Below are 13,266 nucleotides of genomic sequence, written 5' to 3' on the forward strand. Positions count from 1 at the left end.
AAATAGTGTTCAGAGCAGAAAGTCCAATATCCTGATTCTGAAAGGTATAATATATAATCTGATGGGTGTTTTGAGATAAAATTTTACAGACACATTCTGGTGACACAAAAGACTTAAATCTTGAAAAAGAAGTAAATTAGGTACCCTTTAAATTTTTTTTTTGTATGCTTAAAACATGAACAGACTAAACAAAGTTTGCGACCCTGAAGTGTCAGTTGTTGGAACTGAGATTTGTACATCATATAAACTAATGAAGAATAAATAAGTTTGTACAGTCTTTATTTACTTTTCTTTTTTTTGGCATAAAAATAAATACCATAATTTTGACTCATTCAATGTATTGTTAGCCGTTCCACAAATGTACCCATGGAACATAAGTCCAATAATATTCCATTTAGAAATATTATATAATAGACTAGTCCTAAAAGACCACTTTCTTTATAAATACATGTGTGTGTCTCATTTAGCTCATTTGATGATTATTGCATACATTTATAGAGGAATATAAGTCACAGCACATTTCAGATGCTAAAAAATTGGATGCTTTGTGCAGAAACTGTAGTAACTAATTACCCTCTTCTTCTCCCAGACCATCTCTCTTCCTGTGGTTGTAATTGTACACGGTAGTCAGGAAATCAATGCCATGGCCACCATAATATGGGACTGCGCCTTCTCTGAGCCAGTGAGTATTAACCTCTTAAGGCCCAAGGTGTTTTTTTACATGCATTTTTTATTTCTCTTTGCTATTTGGGCTTATTGGAACCTAATTCAAATAAAACCTATGTATCATCTTTTGATATGATGTACTTTTAGAGAAAAATGATGTCCATATATGTGGACTTGTGGTCTGAATTTACATAAAACACTTTTCCTGACTATTTATTAATGCATATATAACATATCAGTTTATTTGAACATGTTTTGACTGTCAGAGAGTAAAAACAGTTTTTCCCCATTTTGGACCGTTAAAAATAGGGTTTGGGACATTTCATATGCTGCAAAACAGTTGAAGGATGACTGTATGTCAGGATGTATGGCAGGATGACTGTATGATGCTGTATGTCTGTAACAAAATATAAAACATTCAAAGTATTTTAAATAGCCACTTAAGAGCTAAAATGTGCTGTTCACGTATGGGGCCACTAAGTCCTAGGACAGGGATATCAAACTCAATTCCTGGAGGACCCCAGACTTGCACAGTTTAGTTCCAACCCTGCTTCAACACACTTACTGGTAGGTTTCAAACAAGCCTGAAGGACTTAATTAGTTTGATCAGGTGTGTTTAATTAGGGTTGGAACTAAACTGTGCAGAGCTGCGGCCCTCCAGGAATTGAGTTTGAAATCCCTGCCCTAGGAGGTTAATGAACATAAACAAAATTGCTCTTTTTTTCTGTTGTCAAACATATTTGTAGGCAAAAACATTTTTTTCATGCATGTGTCCATTAGAGACTTAAGGCTTTTTGGCTTTTTTAAATAGTTTTTTTTAGGTCTAATAGAAAGAAACATCTTATATACTGTTGTATGGGTTATCGCAAGAGGATTGTCAAGTGCAGCTCCTCATAGGTGTTGCCGCTTAGCAGAGTATATAAGCCACACCTGAAGGAGAACAAGCCAGGCTTTAACACTGAGGAGCCACGCGTGGCTAGCATTTAGCTGGTGATTCAGCCACTGTAGCACTGGAACATAAAACCTCCATTCCCTCCATCAGGGAACAACGATCCCCTTCAGATCGAAAACTCAGAGTTATGTCGGAAATGACATTATGGGGAAGAGTATGTAAGGGACACAAATAGTTGAAACTGTTACACACTACTACCCAGGCTTTTTATTACCAGAATAGGGCAATATTTTGAATTTACAAGGAGTCGTAAGAGGATCATAACCTAGCTAACTGTAGGTTAGGGATATTTATGCTACAACAGAACATTGGGAAAGGGTGCCAGTCTCAAGGTATAGGATGCTGTAGAGGCTACTATCTACTGAAATAAGAAAACTTTGAGACAATACTCAAATATGGGCTAGCCCTTATCTAGGGGGAGCTCTACATATGAGCAAGTTAGCTGGTAGGGAAGACACTGGTCCATCTTATGAAGGACTGTGGCTGACTAATGCGTATGGGATCACTGAGCAGGGATCGCACATAGCAGGCACTAATCTCCAAAACTTTGGTTGACCAAAGGGACATACCAGACAATGTAACAGGCCAAGCACTTGGCTCCTCCAGCGAGTGTTGGAGGAATTCTCTAGACTTTGCCAGATGGGGAACTACTAGCAGAGCAGAATAAGCGCACACATCTCTATGTTAGGGAGAATGGCGCAGCAAACATTTTTCAACACCAAGCTTAGTTTCCTCCTGATTGGCCGGTGTTACCATGCAGTCAGGAGGAAACCTGCTCCACTCAAACATTGTTCAATCTCATGAATGTCGAAGATGTCTGTTAGAGTGCTTGTTATAGGAGGAGGTGACACTCCATGAGTGTGCTCTCACCCCCAGGGGACATGGCTCTCTGTGGAATTGATATGCAAGGGCGATGGAATTCAGTTCATTGAGCCAACCTCTGTTTGTCTGCACTTCCCTTCTGCCAACCACCATAACAGACGAAGAGCTGCTCAGAGGATCTTAAGCTCTTTGTGCTGGCATACATATGAAGGTGAAGTGCGCAAACAGGGCACAGCAATGAAAGGGCTGCATCTGCCTCCTTTGCAGGCAGCACTTGCAGGTTTACTGTGTGATCTCTAAAGGAAGTAGTACTGTAAGAACCTTGGGCGCATGGTTGAGCCAGAGTGTCAGGATAACATGAGTAGTCCAGGCCAAATTCCAGGCATGATTCGCTGACAGAAAATCAGAGTGAAATGAATTCAGGTGAAGCAAACAGGAAGACCTGGAGCTCTCCGAAAGGCTCCCATATCAGCTGGACCGCACTGGGGTGGAGTCTCCATTCTCCTAATAGTATGACCTGCAGTGAGCGTACACTCATTGCGTAAATGGCATGCAGTGAATTCAACCATGTGTAATTCCAAAGGAGCAGATGCGACGCGAGAGTTTACCTCCCAGGTGGTTGATATATGCACCCGCTGCCTTACTAACCAGTTTGTGTCTCCCCTCTCATGCTGATTGAGACTGGCTGAGAGCAAGAAACTCTGCCAATAGCCCTAGGCACTAGAAATGCCAAAGCAGCCGGAGTTTGGTTGCGAACCTGCAGCTACATGCTCATTTACAGCACCCCAATATGAGCTGGTAACATCCGCTATAATAACATGCATCCAGTAGCTGAGTGTAACCAAATGTCATACAAAGGCCGCACAGTGGAGTGAACGTCACTCAGCATGTGCCTGTGTGTCATGTACATCTGAGGACCTGATCGTGAAGCCAGCCAGCTGCCAATGCCATATACTCCAGCAGCCTCTGAAAATCTTCCACTGTTTTACCTTCCAAATTTTGTCAGACAGGGCAGCACTAGCCCAGAGATCGAGTCCAGGGGAGAGCCCAATAGAAAACGACATCAAAAAAAAGAAACAACGATAAGAAATTTTGAACCTGACTTCATCCAATGTTCAGATTGTTACACTAGAATTGTATGCAAATGATTGTATATTTAATGAATAATGCCTCAATCTTTGAAAGTCTTAATGTTATCGATCAGAGAAGTACAGTGGAAACATTAGTTTTTATTTTTATTCACCTGCAGTGTCTTGTCCTGATGTTTTGTGAACAAATAGACATTGTGCACCCTGTCCTGTGATGATTTCAGAACAGGATACCATTCCTCGTTCCGGAGCGTGTGTCCTGGCAACAGATGTGTGGGGCTCTTAGCAGTAAGTTCATGTCTGAGGTCCAGACGACCCGGGGCTTGGACCCATTAAACCTTCGCTTTCTGGGCCAGAAGATCTTTGATCAACCTGATCACCCTGGAGATTTCGAAAACATGCTTGTTTCCTGGGCTCAATTCAACAAGGTAACACTAACATGCAATTTACATATCGTTTATGTGCATTACTATATTTTAGCATTTCATCATACCTCTATGGGAACAATTAAGAGACCAGTTAAAAATTTGAAAAGATTTACGACTTATAGTTATGATTTTGAGTAAAACATATTTCTTTCATTCTTTAAATTACAGATGACATTACATTGTAATTTTAACAAAAAATGTTGTCTTTTAAATAACTTTTGTTGCACAAAATATAATAAAATGCCATTTATAACTCAAAGAAGGTTTTCAAATAGTTGTATCTCTATTTTTAACCAAATTTTGTCCAATTCGAACAAACTATACATAAGTTAAAAGCTTATTTGTTCAGCTTTCAGAAGATAAATCATAATATAAAATCACATATAATCATAATACAAATCATAGTTTCAAATATTTTACCTTTCTGGCTGGTTTTGTGGTCTAGTGTCACATATATCACACATTTTACTCAGACTCATACCTAATTAATATAGAAAATCTCTTGTGTTTTCCCATAGCTATCTATTCATTAGCTGTCTGTTCAGTATGCTGGCAGAATGCACAAGAATGAGTATAAATGAAATCCAGTTATGAAAATTGTTTTTTATTTCTTTGTTTTTGTAGGTATTTAAATGAATATTCTATGTGATTAGTCGTAAGTTATGCTTAGTGATTTTATTAGGAGTGGATAATATAATATCATATACAACTATTTTATACTTGGTCATATTGACTATTATGTACTGACAAATTAATTATCATATTGTGGAAATTATATACTGACTGACACTGACTATTATGGCCTGTTTCCACTGAGTGGTACGGTATGGTTGGGTTTGGTACGCTTTTATGGCCGTTTTCAACAGGGTACCAAAAGGCGAAGCTAGATGCGCAGGTTTGTAATTGGTTAAATTTCAGAGACTGTAAAGCTCTGTTTATGTTCATATATGTTTTATTTATTGTTTTATTTTATATAACCACAGATGTTACAGTAGGATATTTCGCATTATCATTGATCTGCAGCTATAATCAAATGCTGTTCATAGAAAGGTTAGTAATTAACATTATACATAAGTATTTATGTATATAAATAATTTGTTTAGTAAGAAGTGCTTCTCATACAATATTAGAACTTTCATTGAGAACGACGTCGACTGCAACTTTATGTCGACCACCACGCCTACCAAAAGGGAAACACAAGCTTGATAAGGGTGACCTGTACTGTACTGTACCACATAGTGTAAACGAGACATTATATACTGAGAATGGTTCAATTTGATGAACAATAACATTTGTGTTCTTATCTTGTTTTATTTTTGCTTAGATATTTACTTTTTTAATACTCAAGTACAGTTGAGTCCGATTTTACTTATATTTTGCCAAATACTTTTACTTTTATTTGAGTAGAACTGACTGCAGTATCTTTCACTTGTATAATTTATTGGTACTGTTTACACCACTGGTTTAGAAATTATTATCATAAACATCAGTGCAGTTTTGGACAAGTGGTGCTAGAAGGTTTGGGTTAGAGACTCCAAGTTTGCTTTGGTTATTGTTTTAAAAAAGTGATAATAAATAAGTAAAATAAGTAAATATTTGAAGTCTTGCCAAGAAAATAATAGCATATTCAGTATTTTATTATATTGTTAAATTAAATTATAACCTTATGCACAAATGACTAAATAATGAAGTCTTAGTTTCAGTAGGGATTTTTTTTTGGCTGGTGGATTGGTGTGAATGATTATTTCTGGTACTGTTTTATCACAGGAAGTTCTGCCTGGTCGAAACTTCACCTTCTGGCAGTGGTTTGAAGGGGCAATAGACCTTACAAAGAGATGCCTACGAGACTATTGGACAGATGGGTAAAGTTACAATTACTCAAGTTTCTTTTCCAGTTTTAAGAGACTTATAAATAAGATTAGATATTAGGAGAACTAGACATCTATCTCTCATTACCTGTGCAGATTGATCTTCGGCTTTATTGGAAAACAGTACATCCACTGCATGCTACAGGATAAAACCAACGGCTTCTTCCTTCTGCGCTTCAGTGACTCAGAAATCGGTGGCATCACCATTGCATATGTGGAGCCCACTGAAAGTAAGGCTAAAATATTCTAATTACATGATGCTCAACGGATTGGTTGTGTTAATGTATATGTTTTTCTTATGTTTTTATAAGTCTCTTGCTGACCAAAACCATTTTGTAAAATATTGTAATTGTGTGTTTTGTTTTGTTTTTGCGATTATTGGATTAAATTGAGATTTAATTTGCAATTATTTTTTATGCTCATTATCTTCTGTAGGCTATAAGACATGTTATAAATCGTTTTATTGTATATCAAGGCAAGGCAAGTTTATTTATATAGCACATTTCATACACAGTGGCAATTCAAAGTGCTTTACATAAACAGGAATAAAAGAGAAAAGTATAAATAAAATAAAAACAAATCATATAAAATCAGATGAAATCAGCATTAAGACAGATTTTCATATTCCAAAACACCAGTGTATCATATTTTCTTACTTTACTCTGGCACTTCCCCATTCTGGTGATCACCCCCTCTCTGTGGACTTTTTCAGTACCTATCAATCTATAAATGTCTCCAACAGATTAAATTTTTCACCTAAGATCGAAAAGTTAAGCTTTACAGCTCTAATTTTTGTTCCCCCCAATTTCAACTTCCTTTTAGAAGTAAATCACACGTCCCTGATTTCTACCCCCTCCCGGGAATAGATTACTTTAGCTAGCCAAACGTAATAAAAGGTATTGATCTCAGCCAGACGCCAGGGACTTTAAAATCATCTGTGGTGAGTCACTTTCGCTGTTATCCTACAGAGACAGATCTACCAGTATGGGGATGGCCCGAGTTAAATCTTTAACTGCCCAATCAGATACAGTTTTTCCATATTCCAAAACACTGTTGTATCATATTTTCTCACTTTACTCTGGGACTTCCCCATTCTGGTCATCAAACACAACATTTGTGCTGTACAATTAATAATAATATTCATTAAATAAATAGTTCAGTATTGGCCTAAATAAATATTAACCATTATAATTAATTATATTTTAAGTTTAGTTTTATCAGTTTATTAGTTAACTAAATAATTGATCAAAAGCCATCACTTCACTACTTTGCATCAACAATAATTTACTTTAGCAAAATGCACATGTAAAGAACTGTGGAATGGAGAGCTTCAATAACCTGAGCAGTGCTGCTTACAGAAACAAACGTTTGCTCTGTGTCCCTTTTTGTTTTGCTTAGACGGAGGCAGGAGAGTCCAGAATATTCAGCCTTTCACCAAAAAGGATCTGGACTCAGCTGGCCTTGGGGATCGCATACGGGACATTAGCTGCATCAGTCATGTATATCCAGGCATTGCAAAGAACGAAGCATTTAAGAAATACTTTACAGGCAAGTAACCAGGTGTTTTTAAGAGAGTGGCTCTCGTTCACAATGCAAGAGCAATTAATGAATTGCTCAATGTTAAAGCCTGTGTTGGTTTTCTTTACAGAAACACATATTCTTTCACACACTCTTCAAAAGCAGCATTTGGTCAAATTAGCAGTTTAACTAATGTTGGATTATGGGGATTTAGTTTACAGATCAGCTTTAAAAGCTCTCCTTCACAAACTTGATGTTATTTACTTTACCATGCAGCAATTTGTTTTGTTACTTGTGCGCTATTTAATACTCATCAATGTCAACTGTATTCTTTGTGTCCCTGCCGCTTAGTATCTGCTTTTTATGTTGCCTCTTGACCAGGTCGACCTGGCTCTCAATTGACTTACCTGGTTAAATGAAGGTTATTAATTAAATAAAGGTTATTAAATGAGTCATTCACAAACCCAGTTCAAACACAACGAACACCTTACTGATTCACATTTACATGAGCCAGTGTACAATTGAGTCTCGACCACAAAACCAGTCATAAGGGTCAATTTTTGGAAATCTTATTCATCTGAAAGCTGGATAAGATTCCCATTGATGTTTGATATATTAGTATAGGACAATATTTGGCCAAAAATCTGGAATCTGAGGGTTAAAAAAAATCTAAATAGGGTCTAGGGTCACAATTGTGAATTAAATTAACAGATTTATGTGTCATAAAAATAATTTGTGTCTCAATTTATGTATTTTTTCTTGTGTTGTGAAACAGTTCCCTCCGCTCCTAATGCTGATGGATACCTGCCTTTCAAACTTACAACAGTTGTCAACGCGTAAGTATTTATTTTGCTGTAAAAATTGCAAAGATTTTATTTTCATGTATTTTACATAGCCATTTGTATATGTTAAAAAAGCAAATCTGGGTGTAGAGTGCAGAATTAGAAAATTGAAATAAGTCTGTGACAAAATTGTGTTTTCTTTCATGTTTAGAGGAGATGTTAGCATACCCTCTGAGAATATCTCTATGAATTTTATTTCACCATCTACGTCTCATGCTTATGGGCACGACATGTGAGTATTGAAGTAATTATATATTTGTTAAAGCCAGAAATTGCTGTATAGTTAATTTTACTAGTCTTCATTGTGCTGTGTCTAAAATACCTCTTTCCGTCAACAGGAATCAGGACATATATAATCAGTAAGTATGATTATACTCTGGAAATTCACTCGCATCAGTATGCTCATGTAGGACTGGAACTATGCAGTAGTCAGATCACATAAACCTAGACACATTAACAACAAGCTTTTGAGTCTTTTAAGAGACTATCTTTAATTGTCAACTTGTTTGCTGAAAGAGACCTTTATAATATTTAATTGATACAGTACATGTTGGGCCAGCTGGCCAAAGTTGGCCCATGGTAACCTTTGATTTGGCCCGTCAACCAATCAGAGAAGAGATAGACAAATGATGGGGAAGGTTAAGGCAAATTCCTCAAACAGAGATCGTCATTTCTAATTTTACATAACCTTTTGTTTGTTTGTTTATTTGCTGAGCTATAAAAAAAAACTGAAATGAAACGTTTCAATTAAATGTGAATTAATGAGAAATTTTAAAGGGTAATGAAACCCTAAACACGTGTCTTTAGATGTTTACAGATATTCTGTGCATCCGGAAAGTATTCATTGCTCTTCACTTTTCCCACATTTTTTTATGTTACAGCCTTATTTCAAAATAGATTAAATTCATTTATTTCCTCAAAATTTTACACACAATACTCCATAATGACAATGTGAAAAAAGATTTTTTGAAATTGTTGCAAATTTATTACAAATAAAAAATCTGAAAAATCACATGTACATAAGTATTCACAGCCTTTGCTCTATACTTTGTTGATGCAACTTTGGCAGCAATTACAGCCTCAAGTCTTTTTGAATATGATGCCACAAGCTTGGCACACCTGTCTTTGGGAATTTTTGCCCATTCCTCTTTGCAGTACCTCTCATGCTCTATCAGGTTGGATGGGAAGCGACGGCGTAAAGCCGTTTTCAGATCTCTCCAGAGATGTTCAATAGGATTTAGATCTGGGCTCTGGCTGGGCCACTCAAGGACATTTACCGAGTTGTTGTGAAGCCACTGTATTGATATTTTGGTGGTGTGCTTTGGGTCATTGTCCTGCTGGAAGATGAATCATCGCCCCAGTATATATATATGTATATATATATATATATATACATATATATATATATATATATATATATATATATATATATATATATATATATATATATATATATATCCAAATATTTGTATGAGTAATTATCACCTAGCTTGTTGTATAAACATTCTGTCAATGGCTTAAATTCTAAGGGTAATTGTGATAATGTACTATAGTTTCAATTAAAATGAGGTGTTTTATGAGCCTTTCAATAATTATGATGCCAGGAAATGCTGACTAGAACTAAAACCTGAACCATAGCATCCATGTTAATGTTTGACTGCTTCACTTCTGTTCATTGTAACTGTTACCCTTTTCAGACATCCCAATCGTTGTACGCCTTCATATAGTATGCCAGATGACATCATGCCTCCTCAACCAATTTACCCAACAGACATGTGAGTATCACACATATTGCTATTTCCTGTAAATCCTTACATTAAATACACGCTTCACCCAGAAATGTCAATTCTGTCATCAATTGCTCACCCGTCTTAAAACTGCATGATTTTTGTGAAATGTAAATATAATAATAATAAAACAGAGTGTAAGTCAGCTGGCTCCAATGACAATTCACAGTGATTCCCAATAATTATTACAACTAACAACAAAAAAGTAGTTTGTATTCTTAATACGCTACAAACCATCTTCAAATTTTTTTCTTTTTTTACAATTTATTGTGCAATAACTTGCTGTGTCTATTTTTTCACAAAAAATGATTTTCGGTAGTATAATAGCTGTTATCCAATTTTTCTTTTACACATGCATTGTTTTTCAGTTTCTTATCTGACTGTCATCCAGTTTAGTGCTGACCTCTTGTGCACAAAGTAGTACGATTGAAAAAAGACAAATCAGGAAGCGCATGTAAAATAGCTACAAAATACAGTTATTTCTTACTGAATTCTGATTTAAAATGTAGCCAGTTGATTTTTGCTATATAAAGAGTTTTTTCAATCTTCTATGACCTGCACTTCTTGTAATGATTGACAGATCAAGCATCTAGTTTACACCGAAACGAGGCACCAAAATCTGCATTCTGAATGGGTCCAAGTATATATCGGTCATTAAATGCCACTGCCACTGCATTAATTTATCCAACCGTACTTCTGAGCCACATCTTGAAGTAAACAAAACTTTCTGCAAACGGTCAAAATCGTTGTTCCAGAGAGCTTTTGTGATCGGGTTTTGGAGAAAGGTTTCTACTGAAACTATTGTCAGTCAGTTCATTTATGACTTATGACTTTAAGGGCAGCATGGTGGCTCAGTGGTTAGCACTGTCCCCTCACAGCAAGAAGGTCGCTGGTTCGAGTCCTGGCTGTACTAGTTGGCATTTCTGTGTGGAATATACATGTTCTCCCCATTTTCACGTGAGTTTCTTCTGGGTGCTCCGGTTCCCCCCACAGTTCATAGGTGAATTGGATAAACTAAACTGGCCACCGTGGGATTGTGTATGGATGTTTCCCAGTACTAGGTTGTTTTACTCTTATTTATTTTAGTGGGTTATAACTCTTGAGTATTTATCCTTCCCTGTGATTTTTTTTCTTTCTATTTTAACAGTAAAATATGCTAAACAAACACTACATCTTGGTAAAACAAATGAAAACAATCAATTTAGATAGCATTTTACATTGGTTGTCCCCAATCTCTTTGTTTTATTCTTTAATTTAAACATGAGAATCAATTATAAAATACATATCTATTATCCATATTTTATCTAGTACTATACCTTTTGCAGGATTTAGTTGGGAGGCAGGTCCTTCTAAATGGACAGCGGTTAAATACACACTCTTAACAAAAAAAACAAAAACACACAATCGTCACATTAAGAAAAAAAGCCACAAAAAAAGTTTCTTCTGTGGCATCACTATGAAAACACCCTTTCAGAACTTTTGTTTTTAAGAGTGCTGTAGGAATTTAAAGTGTAAACAGGCAGGAACCAGATGAAAACACCTTTATTTAAGGTGGCATGAGTAAAGTTCCTTTATGTTTATGTAAAACTAACTCTAAAGGTCAATGTAATGATTGTGATGTTTATGATTGAAGTCATATTTTTGTCTCTGTATTAGTTTATTCCTTTAACTGCCACACCAAGAAAAGAATTTGGATCGCATTTATTAACTCCTAATGTTGCTAGTTAACACACTAAATGCATTTGTTTTCAACACATCCCATAATTTCTAAAATATCAACCTCTACAAAATGGTAGATATGTCGGTTTATGGTGTTCTAATTTACTATGACCTTTTATATGAAGCTGCTTTGGCACAGTCTACATTGTAAAAGCACTATACAAATAAAGGTGAATTGAATTTAATTGAAAGTATTGGAATTAATACAGATACTATGAAAATATGAAGTGTAAGACCAATATATTCAAAAACATAATCAAAATAAAACATTGTTGAATACTAAATCATCTTTATTTTTTGAAGTATGCCATAAAATATTTCAGATTCTCATTTAACATGTTTTCTTATCTTTTTACAATAAAACCAAAATCAGATGTACTGTAGTAGTGCAACAGAATTATGATTTTTTATTTTTATTTATTTATTTATTTTTTTGTAAACCAACAATGCTGTGTGTGTAAACCATTAATTAAACCAGTCATTCTTTTAATGACTTTAACAGTGATTATTTAAAACAGTCAAAATATAGTCAACAATTTGGTAGAGCAGGCAGTTAAAGGGTTATTATCAGTGCGCACTGCAGTTTTGGCTCTTTGAGGCAGAATAGATTGGCTGTCAGTGTTTTATTTGTTCATCAAAAGACAGAAAAAAAACATTCTGAAATTGATTCTGCTATTTAAAATGGTTTTAGAGTTGCATCTCTGTTGTTGTCATTATAGTTATTACTTTCGACATTCTTTATTGTCCACAAGTGGAAATTTCTCTTTGGCTTCACCCCATAATTACATCATTCACATCACATATATCACAAAAACACAAGGAACACAAATACATTTAATATCATTGCATAAATCACATTTCATACAAATTAACTCAATTAACTTATAGTCTGAATAGACATTAAATAACAAAACTTTGACTTTTGGGTGAACTGTCTTGTTAATGTTTAGCTATTAATAACAAAGCATTCTCATCTGTATTTTTTCACCAACAGGCAGGTAAACCCCCCTGACGAATTCTCAGAAATGGAGGAATTTGAGGGACTTCTGTCATCTATCTAACAAAACACCAGCAAAGAGCTTCGCTAGAGGTACAGTCCCCCTGTTCTTGTTGGAGAAAGACTATCAGATGACTTGGTGCTCTATGGAGAGCAACTCTCACGCCCTAAAAGAAACATTACCCTTTTTTCCCAAAACAAGTGTATCTATAAGGATTTACTTTGCTTAAATTTGAATCGTCAATGGAAAATGATCACATGGATTGTTTTTATTCAGCTCCTGCACAAAAAAAAAAAAAACACACTAAAGTGCAGTTTAGAGGACCAGTGTGTTTGACTCGGTAATCATAGTGAATATCTAATAGGCAATTGTGTTCAGTTCTATAGAGGTTTCAAAAGTAGTTGCATTTTCTATTGCATTAAGACAGACCAAATAGATTTGAATAACACATTTTACATTTGATGCTGAAAAAACAAATCTCAGTGTGTGTCACCAGATATTATCACAATTGTATTCATGAATCTAAAGATGAGATGCTGAAAGAGAATAGCATCACAGTGCTCTTTTATACATAAGTA

General features: G+C 35.4%; 1 protein-coding gene across 1 annotated transcript in view; it reads left to right on the forward strand.

Annotated features, from left to right (window-relative positions):
* stat6 (signal transducer and activator of transcription 6, interleukin-4 induced) overlaps positions 1 to 13,266 on the forward strand; it is a 44,265-nt gene that overhangs the window by 29,489 nt on the left and 1,510 nt on the right. Inside the window, exons 12-21 of the mRNA XM_056448983.1 lie at positions 590 to 682; positions 3,753 to 3,956; positions 5,724 to 5,818; positions 5,921 to 6,054; positions 7,223 to 7,372; positions 8,118 to 8,178; positions 8,336 to 8,416; positions 8,523 to 8,543; positions 9,882 to 9,959; positions 12,685 to 13,266. The exon at positions 12,685 to 13,266 is cut by the window's right edge and continues 1,510 nt beyond it. Coding sequence (XP_056304958.1) covers positions 590 to 682; positions 3,753 to 3,956; positions 5,724 to 5,818; positions 5,921 to 6,054; positions 7,223 to 7,372; positions 8,118 to 8,178; positions 8,336 to 8,416; positions 8,523 to 8,543; positions 9,882 to 9,959; positions 12,685 to 12,751 — 984 coding nt within the window. The 3' untranslated portion in view covers positions 12,752 to 13,266. The remainder of the gene's footprint in view (positions 1 to 589; positions 683 to 3,752; positions 3,957 to 5,723; positions 5,819 to 5,920; positions 6,055 to 7,222; positions 7,373 to 8,117; positions 8,179 to 8,335; positions 8,417 to 8,522; positions 8,544 to 9,881; positions 9,960 to 12,684) is intronic.

Source organism: Danio aesculapii, chromosome 23, assembly GCF_903798145.1.
Source record: "Danio aesculapii chromosome 23, fDanAes4.1, whole genome shotgun sequence".
Taxonomy (NCBI): domain Eukaryota; kingdom Metazoa; phylum Chordata; class Actinopteri; order Cypriniformes; family Danionidae; genus Danio; species Danio aesculapii.